The sequence below is a fragment of the Brassica napus genome, chromosome C1 (genome assembly GCF_020379485.1).
Source record: "Brassica napus cultivar Da-Ae chromosome C1, Da-Ae, whole genome shotgun sequence".
Taxonomy (NCBI): domain Eukaryota; kingdom Viridiplantae; phylum Streptophyta; class Magnoliopsida; order Brassicales; family Brassicaceae; genus Brassica; species Brassica napus.
Genome location: NC_063444.1, coordinates 7,566,765 through 7,583,126, shown reverse-complemented (window position 1 = coordinate 7,583,126; position 16,362 = coordinate 7,566,765). Strand labels below are relative to the sequence as shown.

The 16,362-nt window shown below is 34.9% G+C and overlaps 4 protein-coding genes across 5 annotated transcripts; 2 read left to right on the top strand and 2 right to left on the bottom strand.

Annotated features, from left to right (window-relative positions):
- Positions 1-98: 98 nt before the first annotated feature.
- Positions 99-1,084, bottom strand: LOC106375614 (replication protein A 14 kDa subunit B). Its single transcript, XM_013815567.3, has 3 exons — positions 958-1,084; positions 423-682; positions 99-319 (listed from the first exon to the last, which is right to left on the bottom strand). Exons 2-3 carry the CDS (start codon positions 676-678, stop codon positions 255-257), a joined length of 321 nt encoding a protein of 106 aa, XP_013671021.1. The 5' UTR covers positions 679-682; positions 958-1,084; the 3' UTR covers positions 99-254.
- A 138-nt stretch (positions 1,085-1,222) lies between these two features.
- On the top strand, positions 1,223-2,733 carry LOC125580648. Its single transcript, XM_048745489.1, has 6 exons — positions 1,223-1,360; positions 1,726-1,798; positions 1,908-2,006; positions 2,108-2,194; positions 2,288-2,385; positions 2,471-2,733. Exons 2-6 carry the CDS (start codon positions 1,729-1,731, stop codon positions 2,567-2,569), a joined length of 453 nt encoding a protein of 150 aa, XP_048601446.1. The 5' UTR covers positions 1,223-1,360; positions 1,726-1,728; the 3' UTR covers positions 2,570-2,733.
- LOC106375611 (protein CHUP1, chloroplastic) lies at positions 2,683-5,834 on the bottom strand. The gene is made up of 5 exons (XM_013815565.3): positions 4,493-5,834; positions 4,062-4,375; positions 3,867-3,978; positions 3,057-3,194; positions 2,683-2,969 (listed from the first exon to the last, which is right to left on the bottom strand). The coding sequence occupies exons 1-5, from the start codon at positions 5,609-5,611 to the stop codon at positions 2,838-2,840; spliced, it is 1,815 nt and encodes a 604-aa protein (XP_013671019.1). The 5' UTR covers positions 5,612-5,834; the 3' UTR covers positions 2,683-2,837.
- Positions 5,835-13,057: 7,223 nt separating this feature from the next.
- Positions 13,058-16,351, top strand: LOC106374318 (phospholipase A1-IIgamma-like). 2 transcript variants are annotated; one of them, XM_022694589.2, is made up of 4 exons: positions 13,058-13,602; positions 14,245-14,628; positions 14,721-14,950; positions 15,753-16,351. In XM_022694589.2, exons 1-4 carry the CDS (start codon positions 13,306-13,308, stop codon positions 15,823-15,825), a joined length of 984 nt encoding a protein of 327 aa, XP_022550310.1. In that variant the 5' UTR covers positions 13,058-13,305; the 3' UTR covers positions 15,826-16,351. The 2 variants fall into 2 exon arrangements, with proteins under 2 accessions (XP_022550310.1, XP_013669830.1); XM_013814376.3 differs by having other exon boundaries at positions 13,060-13,602; positions 15,748-16,351.
- Positions 16,352-16,362: the final 11 nt, after the last annotated feature.

Here is a 16,362-nt window from a genome sequence, read left to right as displayed (position 1 = left end):
ATGTAGATATAGCAGGTGACTAGACACATCTACAACATAAGGATTATTTACGTTACAAATCTAAGACCCAAATGTGATGGAACCAAAAGAAAACCAAAGAGAAGAGAACCGAAACACTAAACCAGAAAGCATATGATTCATAAGTCAGATTAACATAGCAAGTCACATGATGAAACATAAGAGTTTTTCCATACATAAAACCGAAGAAACTAACACCAAACAAGAAGAGCTTCCGAGATTCATCGCCAGTAATTCTAGATGAACATGTGTCTAAACTCCCCATTCGCGAGCTTACATAGCTCATTGTAGTTCCCTGCATCTGCAACCAAATCAAGGATTCACCAATCAAATAACTCAAAGAGGGAAATGGTATATGGCTCAATCAGAGCTTAAAGGAAGGATCTTTTTTTGTTTTTTCTTACCGAAATTGTCACCAAAGTTGGTCCAAACATCAGCTCGAATTGTGTTCTCGCTCTCAGCGATTCCAATCACCTCGAGGTAAGTGGTCAGAGAGGGAGGAGGCGAGCCTTTGACAACAATCTGCTGATCATCAGTCGATTTCCCAGTGACGGATCCAATATCAGACCGGATCACTTGAACAACAGCTCTCACTTTCTGACCAATGTAACGTCTCAACAAAGCTCCATTCACAAAAGCAGCAGGACTTGAAGTATCCATATCTCTATAAAATAAAAATAAAAACACTGTTTACTCTTTTCTCGCCGATGAAACTGGAGATTAATCAATCAAAACAACTTATCCCCAAATCTTGAAGCAACCCATGTCCTAAGTAACAAAGCTAACTAATTCTAAAGCTACAGAAACCCAGCAAGTGAAATCAAACCGACAGATTCCGACCTAAGTTAAAAACTGAATCACGACGAAATTAGATTCCGCTATATGTCGGGAAACCCGGTAAGAAGATGAAAGTTCTAAAGGATTAGGATTTAACAGTACCGGGAAGACGATTTCCGGCGAAGTAGGCAAGTGGCGGGAAGAAAAAACCCTAATTTTACTAATGAGGAGATGGAGAGTGTTTTTTTCGGCGCGGCCAGCAAATAATAAGGGAGATTGTTAACCGAACCGGTTTTTGAGTTCGGTTTATTAATTATACCCGCGACGAAGCTAAACCGTTGGGTATCGAATTAAACCAATGAGACGTGAGTAATGGAAATTAAGGTTGTATAAGGTCATTATTAACCCTAGTTAAGGAAAAAAAGCCCATATATATATATATATATATTGCGATCAAGATTTGTTCACATCTAACGCTAATCCTTAGCACACCAATCTCAGCTTCTCTTTCGTCTTCCCTGATTGAGTTTCTGATTATCAATTCCCCCCCCCTTAATCGTCCAAGGTAAATCACATGATGATGATTCTTCTGTTTTTTTTTTGGTTATACTTTCTCTCTTTCGTCGCTGTTCTTTTAGGTTTTTAGTTTGATACTTTCGAGGTGTGGTTTCGGAAACTAGGGTTTTCATTATTTGCTTGCGGAGGAATTTTCCTGGGTTCCGTACGATCTTAACTTCTTGATCTACGGATTGGGTTTCCAAAAGATGATAACTTTAATGTCTAAAAGTTTCAATCATCTTTTTAGGGTTCTTTAGCATAAAAGTTACAGACTTTTTTATTTAGGGTTGATCTCTCTGTTTATAAGTTACTCATAAAACGTTATTGCAATTGCTTGTAAAGAAATCTAACAACTTGTGTTCCTTCGCTCAGAACATGGCAACATTGGCACCAGTTTATGCAGCTTCTTTCGACACCATGGAATCTCGCAAGAGGAAACTCAACCGTAAGCTCACTTCTTGTTTCTCCGTATCACAATTCAATACTTGTTTCATGTTCTTCTGAGTTTCTGATCCGGAGAGAGATATTTGTGTGTCTTGATTGAATATTTGCAGGAGTTCCTTTACCGTACTTGATCCGGCCATGTAAGAGACAGCCCGTTTACGACACCTACGCTCTCTATAACGATTTCATTGCGTACTCATCTCTCGAGGGTACTTCTACTAACTCCTCACTTGTATGATTAACCTTGAAGCATGTTCCTAAGCTCTTGTATATTAGTTATATATGTCTTTATGATTTTTTTTTTTTATAGATGGGTTCAATTCCGAGAGTGATGACGAAGAACCATCTGTGAAGGCTGTTAGAACCTCTTTGGAGAATGCGAGCTTATCTGAAACTGGTCACTAATTTGTTTTTTTTTTTTTTTTTTTGTCTCGTCTTCGTTTGTCGTTTCAGTTTATGGATCTGTAATGTCTTTGATGGTTTCTTGCAGAATCTGCGGGTTCGCTGACTGATGAAGAATACGTGGTTGTGGACAATGTTGATGTTCTGCCAAATCCTAAAACTGAGAGAGCCGGAGCAATTCAAATGGTGTGTGTTCTTGTTTCTCATAACTTTTAGCATGTTTTTGATTATATACGTTTTCTTACTTGCAATACTGTCTTGATTTTTTCAGATGGAGCTCTCAAAATCTGTTGGTGAGATGAAACTCGACGATGCAGGATCTGACAATGAAGATGAAGGATCCGACAGTGATGCTTGGGTGGTTCTGTAAACTAAGAAGTTTATATTTGGTGGGGTTTTAGGATAATGACGTTTATTTCTCTGCCTTTTGTTTTCTGGACCGTTGACATTTTTGTGAAGCTTTCTTTTATGATGATCAGTACATATAACAAGATGGTTTCCCATTGAATAATGATCCTTTGTTTTCAGAAACAAGAGTTTCGTATATTCACATGATTTATCTGTTCTTGAAAAAAAAAACAAATTTAATAGAGACAAATACCAAAGAGGTGTGGATATAATATGAAGCTAAGGTTGCTTCAACAAGGGGTAGAGCGAAAAAGAAGCTTATGTTGATGTGTTTGGCTTTGACATTGAATATGACATGATCTCGCTTTATCTCTTAGCTCTTGAAATGCCCTCATTGTCTCTGCATCAAACCCTCCTGCGAACTGATCACATACAAATAAACAGAATTGTTAGAGTTTGCACAAACAAGTGTTGCAAGTTTGTAAAAGAACCAAACCGAAACACTTTACCTGATGAACACGGAATGCGAATCTGACTCCTTGCACGATAAGCTCTTCCTCTTCCGGGCCACCGCCTCCAATGGCTTCGAGCTCTGCAGATACTCTCTTCATATACTTCATCGCTAGTTTCACAGACGCCAATTTAATCTGAAAAAACACATTTGCAAACGCAACACACTTAATACAAACTTCCATATCTAAAGTTCCTATCTGCATTACTAATTTAAGTTTCAGATACCTAGTTTGAAAACACTAACAAGGTCGTGAGAGAATCCGATTCCATTCTCTATGCTTTGTCTATCTATTCCTATTATAATGCCAATGCAATTTTTTCTTCCTGTGTTTCATTTATTTTTGTATAATAAAACTCAATGAATCCCAAGGCAAAAAAAAAACAAAGAAAGCAGACAAGAGAGAAATCTTGAAAATTCACCCCAAATACATTAAAGTAAAGCACTATATTCAAGTTTTTAACCTTGTCCAATAGTATATGAATTTAACTTGTCATGTAGTATAATGCTTTCACCATGTAAACACGCAAAATAACACAATAATAGAGCAAAGACAGTATCAAACCAATCTTCTTACATTGTCCTGCCTATGACAGCAACAATTCACTTTAATCAAAAAAATGGGGACCATTAGAATTGTTGTTCTTGTTGTTTCTATTATCTTCTTCATTCATCACACTACTCTCCAATCAAAATGCAATAAAACAGCTACTGACAGGAAGTAAGTAATGATCACAAGTAATCAATCTATTACCGACTTGTAATCAGACCATTAAGCAAAAAGAAAAACAAGAGTTTTGTTGCTGACCTGACTAGTAATGCCTGTTTCGAGCATCCAATCAACCGGAATCTGGAAAGTCTTGAACTTTGTCGCCGCTGATTCCTTCATCCTCGACAGACTATAAACACCATGCTCTAACCTTTGAAAACCCAGAAAAATTATCTGACTACTTCTCTTAAATTTTGAACAAGAATCTAAAAAAAGATTGGATTTTTATTATACTTTTCGAACAGAGCTTGCATTTTCTTGAGAGCAGAGCCAGAAGGTTGACGAGGATCTTCCCGGAAACGAGAAGCTTCCGATATGAGTTTCTTCAGATCGAAATAGCAAAACGCTGCCTCACGCAACGCGTCGGCTTTTTGCTCAGGCCACTCGAAGTGTTTCAACACTGCTCTCTCATCAACCAGGTACGAGAGCTCGTCGTCGAGCCATTTCACGAAAGGGACCACGTCTTCGATGTCGGAAAACGCTGCGTTTTCGACTTCCTTTATCAAGAACCTTATGAAGTCTCCCTGCGTTTCTACGTCGGTTTTTATCTGCAATGTCCGGTTTACATTTAAATCAAACCGGTTTATGATTACGAATTTTGAAACTGGCGCAAGAGAGAAAAGGAGAAGCTAAACTTGAACGGACCGGGTCAGGAGAGTTCTTACCGCTAGTAAATAAACCGATCGGTTTTCGATTTCTCCGATCATGTCTCTGGCGTTCGAGCTAGCAAGTACCGCCTCCGCCGCGGCGTTGCCACCGCCGGTGGAATCTCTTCTGGAGTTTGTGGTGTCTCTTCGCATCAACGAGTGATAAAACTCCACTACTTCAGGTACTCTTCTTACTTTCGCCGAAGCTATGTTTAAACTCTTCGGCGGTGGCGGTGGTGGAGGCGGAGCTTTGGAGACAGACGGAGGAGGAGGTCGTTGGAGAAGTGGAGGCGGAGGTGGAGGTGGGGGAGGAGGTGGATTTGTTCTCTGCGGTGGCGGATGATCCGCCATGGAGTCGCCTGAGCCGTTGGATGAGAAAGACCGTTTAGGCGGTGGTTTAGGGACTCTGGGAACCCTAGATCTAACGGCTGAGAGAGGTTCCTCCGAGTTACTCATGGAGTGGCTCTCGATCTCGTCTTTCTTGTTGCTCTCTTGGTTCGGTATCGGGTCGGGCACGCTCTTTATTGACCCGACCCGTTTCAAGCTCCTGATTAAACTCGATTTCGCCGACGCGTCCATCAAACCCTGAAACCTCTGAGAAACCGAGAGCGCGTGGTCTTCACTCGACACGAGTTTCCTAAGCTCCGACTCCATCTCCTTCTCCCTCCTATCGCTCTCTCTCCTTACCTCCTCGCTCCTTTCAACCTCTCGCCGTAGTATGTCGTTCTCCTCCGCTAATCTCGCCGTCTCTTTCCTCGAATCCTCGAGTTCGCCGTTCTTCTCAGCGATCTGGGACTCGAGCAGCGGGATAACGGAGACGGATTCTCTGAGTAGCTTGAGCTCGAGGACCTCCGTCTTCAACAGAGCTTCTCTCTCGCGGAGCTCCTCCACCTGACGACGGAGATCCGAAACGACTGCGTTTTGGTCGGACCGAGAAGAGGCATTGTGTACTTGTGCGGAAGCGCGTGGGAAGTAGCGGGTGAAACCGGGTTTCTGATTAGAACCGGGATTTGACGGTTTACCAGCTGAACCGGAAGGCGGTTTAAGCGGGGGAGGAGGCGGAGGGGGTATGTCCTTCGGTTTACTTGAAGGAGACTTGTGAAAACCCATGGTTACACGGACCTTACCAGCCACCATTGATGATGATGATGAGAGAAATAAAAAAGTGAAGATTCAAATGCGTTTGATTTTCAAAATGTTGTCCACAAGATTTGCATGGAAACTAAAAGCATGTCGTTGTCCGTGCAGTTCTTTAGAGAGAGAGAGAGAGAGGAGTGATAGTGATGACTGATGATTTAAAGTTTGGGCCTTTGGTTTATGAAGAAGAAGATGAGAAGAATTATAAAATAATAAAGTTTGTGTAATGTTTTTTTTAATAGATTTATGCTTTACCTTTTTCGACCGTTGGAAGAATAATGTACATTTAGCATATGAAATTGAAACTATGCGTTTATACTGCTACACGTATGACGAGGAACGTTCTCTGTTCATCTTACATTCAAAATTGAAAAAGAGGTGAAGAACCCTTTTAGGCTTTTGGTTTGGTGCCTCGGATCTTATATTTTACCTTTGTCGTATGAGTTATGAGTTATGACCATTCCAATTTTCATCGGCAATGAGAATTAGGGCTGAGCAAATTATTCATACATGAAGAATTGATCCAAAACCGACTCAAATTTAGAGGTACTAAATTTGAATGGATTCAGTTTAAATATTCGAATGGATCATAAACTATATATATATATATATATATATATATATTCATTCGAAGAACTGATATCAAATTCGGTTTGAACCAATAACTCGATGAATATCCAAATGTCTAAAATATAAATATATCTAAAAATATTATTATTATAATGTTTGTAATAATATAATATCGAAAGATTAATTGTAATTTTAAACCTAATGGTTATTTTAAGTTTTTTTAATGTCTTCATATAAAATTGGATGATTTGAATACAAAATGCTCAAATCAAACTGTTTTCCATAACCAAACTATATCTATGAGTATTTCAGATAATATAAATGGATAATAATAACTGAATTAAAATGTATAATATATATTATTGATTATTTTGGGTATATTGAGGTAGTTTAAGTTAAAATACCTAAAGCAAATTGAATTTATTATTATTTTGAGATAAAATATAGTTGATTCCAATCGTATATATATATTTGATGGGTGCCCGGTTAAATGAATCCATGTCTCAAACAACATATATGTATCCATCTGAATACGGATGGAACTGAATCAACTCTGATCCAAGAAAAAAAAAATACATGAATGAGTTTTATACATCTAATAACAAAATACTTTAAATAACGAGTCTCAATCCCAAAGGATACCCGACCGATCATGGCCTAATATATATATATATATAACAAAATGGATATAAAAGAGCATGATGGTAAAATTATACAGTCAAAATATAAAGTTTCATTACAGTTATTATAATTCTAGGTGGTACCACTTCAAAACAATTGTTCAAAGAGTATCTCCAATATAAAATTTCAATTTAAAAAGAAAACGAGAGTAACTTTATAATGGAGTTTAGTTTTATTCCAATCAAACTCTATTTTGAAGTAAAAATGATGTAATTAACAAACAAAAATGCATTACTCTATTTATGGAATAAACCCACTTTTAACTCTATTATGAAGAAAAATAGAGTGAAATTGGAACATATTTGATTCTAAACTCTATTTTATAATAAAAATAAAGTGGGTTAGAGATGATCTATGAACACATACACTAAAAATCTAAAACATTTAGAGAGATAGAGAAAACCGACGATATTTACAAAAATAACAGTTGGTAAACTAACCAACATTATTGACACTAAACATCTATAATGCTGGTGACGTTGATTTAAATCTCTCGTTAAATTTTGCATTTCAGAAGTTCTATTCTCTACATTACATTATAGATATCGTTTTAACAGTATTTCATTTAATTTATACTAATATGTGATTAAATATATTAAGCTTTATATATTTATTAAATATAAATTATGATTAAAAATTATAATTATAAATATTTATAAGCTTGTATAAGAAAGAAAAACAAAAGTGTTGAAGAAGAGAAAATTAAAATGAAGAAAAAAATTACTATGAAAAATAAACATTGACAAAATAAGAAAAAATGGTAATTGACTTAAGAAAATAAAAGAAATAGCTTGATTTTCATCAAAAATTAATGGAATCAATAAGCATTACGTTCTCAGCAAGACTCCTATTTCTTTTTCTCCGTTTTTGTTTTTGTAAGATCAGACACATGTTAATACGTCTAGATAATCATAGATGCATAAGAAGTTAACAATATTAGCATTATATATGATCGATTTATTTCCTTGTTTTTGTATTTTGATCAAACACATTAAAATCCTTCTCCCAAATTTGACAAACTTCGAATATTATACGCATGCAGAAATTGACTGCGAGGAGTTAGATAATTTTATGTCTAATGCGAATAATTAAAAGAATGTGTAAGCGTATGTTCCAAGTTTTTTAGACACTGATTAGATTGATTTATTGAGAAAAGCTGAGCTGACTACGAAAGGGAAAGGGCTGGTAATTAATGTGAGCAGCGGTGAAGAAGGGGAAAGAACAGAGAATTGAAAAGAATGTCACATAACTTGTGGGGGATGATGACATATCTATAGATGTTCATGTGTCTATATCTATCTGTTCGATTAAATAAACCCCATAAACAATAAAAGTTTGATGGTGGTCCTTTCACAAAAAAATCAGCACATTGTCTTTTCTACGTTGCTGTAATATACACAAACTTGTACACATGCACATACCCAACTACATCTTATGCATGAAGTTCGGATTTCTGAATATGATTGATCGCTTGTGCCATGCTTTTATTTTTAAGCTTTTATCATTCCACAAATGCCTGCTAACTTTACCCGATATCCGAAGCCGCACCCAAACCCGACCCAAAAAATCCAAACCGAAATCTGAACCGAAGTAACAAAATACCCGAACAGGTATTGAATTAGGAGAGACTGGATATCCGAACCCGAATAGATATCCGAAAATAACCGAACATATACATACTTAACATTATATTTCTAGTTTACTTTTCTCATTTTATTCAAAATATTTATATTGATACTATACTTAATTTAAGATTAGATAATATATATATATATATATATATATAATTATGGATTGTTACTCAATTGAAAAACATGTCAAGCTTCTTGTTTCGGGCATTAGCAAAAACTGTATCCAAAATTTTAAAACAATAACAAAATTAGTGTCTTTTTAGTTTTAAATTTTATCTCCAAATCTATTAATCATTTAATCTATTAAAATTTTAAAAAACCAATTATGTTAAATGTATGTTTTTAAATACAAAAAAATTGAACAATGAAAATTTTGATTTTTTTCTTTCAAAATCTAAATATCCGAAACGATCCGAAATAACCGAACCCGAACCCGATCCGAAGTATAGAAATACCCGAACGAGTTCTATACCCTATACCGAAATACCCGAAAATCCAAAATACCCGATCCGAACCCGAACGGGTATCCGAACGCCCACCCATAATTCCACCGATAGGGTTTAGTTTTGAAAAGAAGAAAATGTAGTTTACGTTATAGTATCTCTTTTGAAAATATGATTTCTCGCATTAAAGACGGCTAATTTGGTTTGAAGTTGGTGATGCTGACTTGTGTACTCACAAAAAAGTAACTAGACATATTAACAGAACTGTTCCTATTTTGAGTATTGCATCTTTGTTTCTCAAAGGTGGGCTCTATTGAATTGTTGGTTAGGTCATGGAACTTTGTTGTATGTGTGAATTTATGAATATGATTTTTGTTGGGGACACTTAGCCATATTTGAGATGGTAAAAGGAGCTTTCTCTTCTCACATGCTTTTGTTTCTTTCTCTAAGCAACAAATAAATAGAACGGTATCCATATCTATCTCTCCATCACTCATTAATGTACCAACCCCAACCCTGATTAATCTAATAGCGAATCTTTTAACCCTTTTTCAGTTAGCATTAGAAAAATGTATATATCGCGATGCAGATCGTAGTGTAGTGAAATAATAGTAATTTGCATAAACCTATTTTACCAGATAATAGATTTAATAGCAACCATAATGACAACTATTCATGTTAGATTTTGTTATAATATGTGTAAACTATACAAGTAATAAATCAATCATCATGCTGACTAATGAGTGCAAATTGTTTGTTTAACACAGGAAAATGTTTATCAGCTTGCACTTTCAAAGTGATCCAGTTTATTCTATATGTGACATAGTTTTTGCGGAGAAAATAAAGAAATAGGCCGCGTAAAGCGAATTGAATCGGGCATGGCCTGGGTGTTTACTGATAGTGAAGGACGGGAATTGAATCGGGGATCTTTATATCAAGATCATGTCGGCTAGGCTTGCATGGCGGAAGCAATCGCGATCAGAAGCGCTCTCCTTCAGGCAATCGACCTCCACATCAACCATATCTGGCTACGGTCAGACGCACAAGGGCTCATCGGAGCTATCTCGTCAGGACGACATCCGATTGAACTCTACGGAGTGCTTTCAGACATCTCCACGATATCGTAATCTTCTTTTTCTTCTTGTCGTTTCTCGTTCATCAAAAGAAACTTTAATGGGCTTGCGGACTTATATGCCAAAGCCTGCTTGCATTCTGGCCCAAGCCTGTGTAACTCTTAAACCTCTTATCTTTAAATGAAATCTCTTAAGTTGCCAAAAAAAAAAGGCCTCGTAAAGCGATGTATTCGACTTATCACCATCTTCTCACCAAAATGTTACAGTACTTCAACATTATACTGCAAGTCTGCAATTACTCGCTTGGGTTTTGTGCATCTGTACAAGCACATGTTATATCATGTTCATATACAATTCTGATGTACCGTTCATAAATCTATCAAATTTCACCGTACACTATCACGTTCAAAATTTAAATGTTCAATCACTGTAACTTTGTGTGGGGGGGGGGAGACATAAAACAATAGAGGTGTGAATTTGGGCCTAGGGATCAAAGTTGAAAGCTTCAAAGCCTATTTCAAAAGGTATCTTCATGGTTTAGTGTCAACATAATATTATTATATCTATATGTATTCAATAATTATATTTTCTGTAGACCTTTTAAAAGAATAAAAGCCCAAACTGCACAAAAATACCAATGAAGTATCCTGTATTACAATTCAAAGCGTGAATTGTTTATAAATTGTAACAACGACCTGAAATAATAATAAAACTACTAGATCTCGACCCGCACGGTTTTTATTTTTATTTATTTTTATATAAATATTTTGTTTTCAATTATAAATTAGTATATATTATAATATAATAAGTTTACAGTATATTTTTTCATTGAATAGATAGTTTCAAACTTTCACATGTATTTGTATCTTCTTCTATATATATATTTTCGGATTATTATTTTATTATTAAAATCGTAACTATATATATAAAGATTAGTAAAATATTATTTTATTGTCATATTCAAAGATATTGTAACATTTCACAAATTTAGAAATATTTTTAAAAATTAAACTTTTCGCTTCATAGATTTATATTATCGAGTAAATAATTAAACATTTAGTTTTTGTTTAATTTTTAAAATAAACTATATAGTTTAAAATTTGTTTTCATTGGTTTAAGGTAGTAAAGATTAATCATTGTTAGATAATATGATTTTGTTATTTAAAAAAATATCTTTATAATTTTAAAAATTAACATCGACAAATATTTAAATATTTAACATATGGAGGTATAGTATTACAACATTAAATTATCTATTTCATTTATACTATCTATAAATTTAATGGATCATCTATTGTTTAAATCTAATTATTGATAGCCCAATAAAAATTTGTGGTAAGCCCAAAATTAAAATGATAAGATTTGAGATTAAATGTAACATGACTTTATAGGAATATGTCTATTATGTCCATTTTAAAAAAAAAAAACCACACATGAATCAAAGTTGTGACTTCTGTTTTAATATATAAAGATAATATTCAGATTAATAATGTACCAACTGATACTTTTATTTATAAATAACCAATATATGAGATGATATATATGAAGAAAAGAAGGAACAAAAAAAAGGATAATCCAAAGTCCCAAATAAGAGCACTAGGAAAAAGCATAGAATCAAGTTGGGAGATGGGTTACATATGAGTTGGTGAGGCCGTCATGACTTGGCGTTAGCCAACTCTTCAAAGCAAGTTGTATGTTTCCTTCTTTCATTTTGCTTCAAAGCAATTCTCTACTCTTCGTCATATCATATCCCCTTTACTTGTAATTCTAGCCCACTCTTTAGTTTCTACTTGTTTTTTTTTTTTTTTTTTTTTTTGATAATCCAGTGTCCGACCACTTTGCGTGATCGACTAGCCCACCGGGCCTAAGCCCAAGCCATTACAGGATTTTTAAGCGTCCACTAAAGGGCCCCTGGTTACGCGAAGTGGTCTGGAGGACGAGAGGGAGCCCATGTAAAACCCCTCGTGGCCGGGATTCGAAGTCATGATGGCGGGTGCCTCAGCCGAGGTTTCTTTAGCACCAGACCACGAGACCCGGTTAGTTTCTACTTGTTAGAGTTTTAAGGTTTAAACAATGTTAATAGTTGTAACAAATTGTTCAACGCAAAATTTATTTATAAAATTTACGGATATAGCGAAATAGGTATTTTTATTTCAAATTTCAGCCTACTTTTCTTTATGACGGTTTTTTTACTTTTGTCTTATACATCAAGGAACCACTAGTGGGCTAAACATGGATGTAAGACTAATCCAAACCAGTTAAAACCCTAGCGAAGTACCTTTGTGAAACGAGACATTGGGGTTTTGAACGTTCTAATCGATCAAACAAAAGACCCTAACAATCTATGTGAATGTGTATCCAACGTGCACCCCTAAAACTTACATAGAAGAATAAGATAAATATAATAACACCAATCAATAACTATGATCTGAAATCATCTAATTTATGTGTATTTTTAGTTTTTTTTAGTTTTTGTTTTGCTAAATGTGTGATTTTAGTTGTTAGCATACATATGACATGACCGTCAAATTCGGAACTATACGTGGCTCTTGATGGACTATATTTTTATGTGTAGTTAGAAATATTAAATTATTTGTATGAAACTTGTTTCATACCAATTTTGAATATTTTCTACTTTTATTAAACGAATATATGATCTTATTCAAGTAAAGGTGATAATCAATCGACCAATTAAAAGCATATAATATGATAAGATAGCTTGCTCCACGTTTACAAGCAATTGACAAATAGTGATACCAGTGTACACACTACTGATGCTTTCACGTAATATGATCCAAAATCATTATCCAAATACCTATACATTTCAATACACGAATAACCAAATTTAAATAAAGTCAATTGTTTGGTAAGGTTCGGTACAATTTCAGTTTCAGTGTAGTTCCCCATAAAGCATATTCTTCAATTCGGGTAATTTTGACACCAAAGCAAACCCATCAGTTCTTGCTTTGTGTAAACCGGAGCCAAATTGAAATTCAACATTCGTCTTTATATTCTTTCCTCTTTTGTTTGGTCAGCTATTCCTTTGCTTAAACGTTAAAAGAACTTCTTCTTGGATAAATTAAGAAACTTTTTTTGTCTATCAAAGAAATGTATTAGATAGTCTCGATCGAGAACGATACTTCCCTTGCAACACGCCTCAACTACGCTAACCATTATTTATATCAACCAAACCATAGTTTATCTCCAAAGTTTTCAACATTATATATCTCTTCTCTGATCCAAATACTTTTTCTGAGCCTAAACTAGAAAAAAAAACATTAAACATCTAGAATATTATGGACGAAGAAGACAAGAATGTGACGAGATGTTTCAGCTTCACGAGAATTACAAAGAAGAAGAAGAAGAAAGAGGAGGAGAAAGTAATAGTGTCTAGAGAAATCGCAAAGAGATGGAGAGATTTGAGCGGTCAAAACCATTGGAAAGGGTTGTTACAGCCGTTGGATCAGGATCTCCGGCAATATATTATACATTACGGCGAGATGGCTCAGGCTGGTTATGATACTTTCAACATAAACACCGAATCTAAATACGCCGGTGCTAGCATTTACTCCAGAAAAGACTTCTTCGCCAAGGTAACATTGAAAAAAGTTAAATTAAATATTAAAAACGTTATAATTTGTTTTTCAAAAAAAAAAAACGTTATAATTTGGTAAATTTAGAACTATGAAACGTGAAATTGCTTTCTTCCTTCTTTCAATTTTTCACACTGAATATGGTCGTCACTATTCATATATCTTTGTGGAATCCTGATTTGTGTTAGGTAAAATGAATCATGTTAATTTATGTCAAATCTTGAATGAAGAAAATTATATGAGTAGATTAAAAGAATTATTCTAAATAATTTGACTAAAATTCCTTTTAATTATAATGACCTATATTTTTCAGCAATATCACTAATAGAAACAAGATAATATCAGTCAAATTATTTAAATAAAGAGAGAAGGTGTATTCTTCTTTTTATTTTTGCTAAAATTGTAAATATCAGTAACTGAATAATGAAAGTTTGATTACAATCCAAATTGAAATCCTAGATTGCTCAAGAGCTGATCTGATCCTAAAGGCAGCAAACAAAAAGTAAAAGAACCTATACCATTAAGGAAAAATCTAAGGATATTGCAACAGCAAACTTAAAACTAAAGCAAACTTAGAAGGTGTATTCTTCTTAAGCAAGAAACCTAAAGCAAGCTTTTCTTTTTGTTCTGAAATACGTACAGGTTGGTTTAGAGAAAGCGCATCCGTATACAAAGTACAAAGTAACTAAGTTTCTATACGCGACATCAGAGATCCACGTGCCTGAGGCATTCCTATTGTTCCCAGTGTCACGTGAGGGATGGTCGAAGGAATCGAACTGGATGGGTTATGTGGCGGTGACAGATGACCAAGGGACGGCGGTTCTTGGTCGAAGAGATATAGTCATCGCTTGGAGGGGCTCTGTGCAACCACTTGAATGGGTCAGCGACTTCGATTTCAGTTTAGTGAATGCTAAAAAGATATTCGGTGAGAAATATAATCAAGTACAAATTCATCAAGGTTGGCACTCAATCTACATGTCCGAGGACGAACGATCACATTTTAATAAGGCCAATGCTCGTGACCAGGTAACGCATAGTTCACATTTTAAACGATGATTTTACCCTTTTGGTATTTCGAGAAAATTTCTTGTCATAAAATTTTTGAAAAAAAAAAAAAGGTATTGCAAGAGCTTGGGAGATTGTTGGAGAAGTATAAGGACGAAGAGGTTAGTATAAGTATTTGTGGTCATAGTCTTGGAGCTGCGCTCGCAACTCTTAATGCTACGGATATAGTGGCTAATGGTTATAACCGACCAAAGAGCCGTCCTGGGAAATCTTGTCCCGTTACGGCCTTTGTCTTTGCTAGTCCTCGTGTTGGAAATTCTGAATACAAGAAACTCTTCTCCCGGTACGCCTGTCCAATCTATCCATATTTTACAACATAACTGTCATGTAATTTAACACAAAATACCCTTTTTAAATTATTTTGATGAGTCAAAATTAGATGAATAAACGAATGATTGTATTTAGAAAAAGTTCAACAACATGTAAAACATATGAATTCAAAATCAGTTAGTTTATAGGTATATAAACTATAAACTAACTATAATACAAGCTATAGAAATGATAATTAACTATTCATAAGTTAATTTATAGGTATATAAAAATCTTACAAAACAGGATATTCGCATTTGAATGGATAGTTTTTCAAAAAAAAAAAATATCCATATTTTATCTGAATATTGTGAAAATCTAGAACTTAAAATTCTGTTAAGAAGTTGTATACACATGGAGTCATCGTTATTTTACGAAAACACTAAACAAAGACTTGAAGTAGTGTCTTTTTTCGTTTGTTGCTAAAATCTTCCTTACATAGTTACACAGGGCCGTGCCTGACATTTGCAAAACTAGAAGCGAGGAAAAAATTTGGCCCCTGTAACTTAGTGCAAAAAAAAGAACTTCAAATAATAATGAGCATTAGTTAGGTTTAGAATGCAGGACGCCGAACAGTTAAACTCAAATAACAGTTGCTCTCACCATCTCTACTACCTAAACATTTGAAAAATTGGCCCCAAAATTGGTTTTATATTGATCGGCCCTCAAGCAAATGCTTGATGGGTTTGTATCCAGGCCCGGCCCTGTAGTTACATGGTTGTACATTTTATTTAAATTAATAAAATGTGACTTATAATCAATCTGTGTCAGATTAGAAGATATCCGAGTGTTGCGGGTAAGGAATCTACCGGACGTAGTTCCGATCTATCCACCCTTAGGTTACGCTGAAGTCGGAGACGAGTTGCCAATAGACACAAGAAAGTCACAATATATGAAAACTCCAGGAAATTTCGCGACATTCCACTGCCTGGAATCTTACTTGCACGGCGTTGCGGGGACTCAAGGGACGAGTAGCGGTGACTTATTTAGACTCGATGTGAAAAGAGCCATTGGACTTGTTAACAAATCAGTCGACGGGTTAAAAGATGAATATATGGTTCCAGGACATTGGAGGGTTCTAAAAAACAAAGGTATGGTCCAACAAGACGATGGGTCTTGGATTTTATTGGACCATGAGACTGGTGATAATGAAGATTTTGATTTCTGATTTTATTTTTCAAAAATTGTTTTTCTGTTTTTGCTTTTGTTAATGTTTGGAGATAGACTGTATATTTCATCTATTCAACGTTGTAGTTTTTTTAAGACTTCGAATCTATCGCACTAAGATGATTCTCTAATTTGAAAATGTATCATTGCAAATTATTTTAACATAAACTAGATTTTGATCTGTGCGTACGCACGGGTGTCTTCTTCATTTTATGTGTT

Bases quoted from the DNA above. Each gene is read 5' to 3' on its own strand.
- LOC106374318 (XM_013814376.3), top strand. From the start codon at position 13,306: ATGGACGAAGAAGACAAGAATGTGACGAGATGTTTCAGCTTCACGAGA. The intron at 13,603-14,244 runs GTAACATTGAAA...AAATACGTACAG, and splicing joins GAAAAGACTTCTTCGCCAAG to GTTGGTTTAGAGAAAGCGCA. The intron at 14,951-15,747 runs GTACGCCTGTCC...AATCTGTGTCAG, and splicing joins TACAAGAAACTCTTCTCCCG to ATTAGAAGATATCCGAGTGT.
- LOC125580648 (XM_048745489.1), top strand. From the start codon at position 1,729: ATGGCAACATTGGCACCAGTTTATGCAGCTTCTTTCGACACCATGGAA. The intron at 1,799-1,907 runs GTAAGCTCACTT...GAATATTTGCAG, and splicing joins TCGCAAGAGGAAACTCAACC to GAGTTCCTTTACCGTACTTG. The intron at 2,386-2,470 runs GTGTGTGTTCTT...TGATTTTTTCAG, and splicing joins GAGCCGGAGCAATTCAAATG to ATGGAGCTCTCAAAATCTGT.
- LOC106375611 (XM_013815565.3), bottom strand. From the start codon at position 5,611: ATGGTGGCTGGTAAGGTCCGTGTAACCATGGGTTTTCACAAGTCTCCT. The intron at 4,376-4,492 runs GTAAGAACTCTC...CGGACATTGCAG, and splicing joins GATCGGTTTATTTACTAGCG to ATAAAAACCGACGTAGAAAC. The intron at 3,979-4,061 runs GTATAATAAAAA...GGGTTTTCAAAG, and splicing joins ATGCAAGCTCTGTTCGAAAA to GTTAGAGCATGGTGTTTATA.
- LOC106375614 (XM_013815567.3), bottom strand. From the start codon at position 678: ATGGATACTTCAAGTCCTGCTGCTTTTGTGAATGGAGCTTTGTTGAGA. The intron at 320-422 runs GTAAGAAAAAAC...ATTTGGTTGCAG, and splicing joins CAACTTTGGTGACAATTTCG to ATGCAGGGAACTACAATGAG.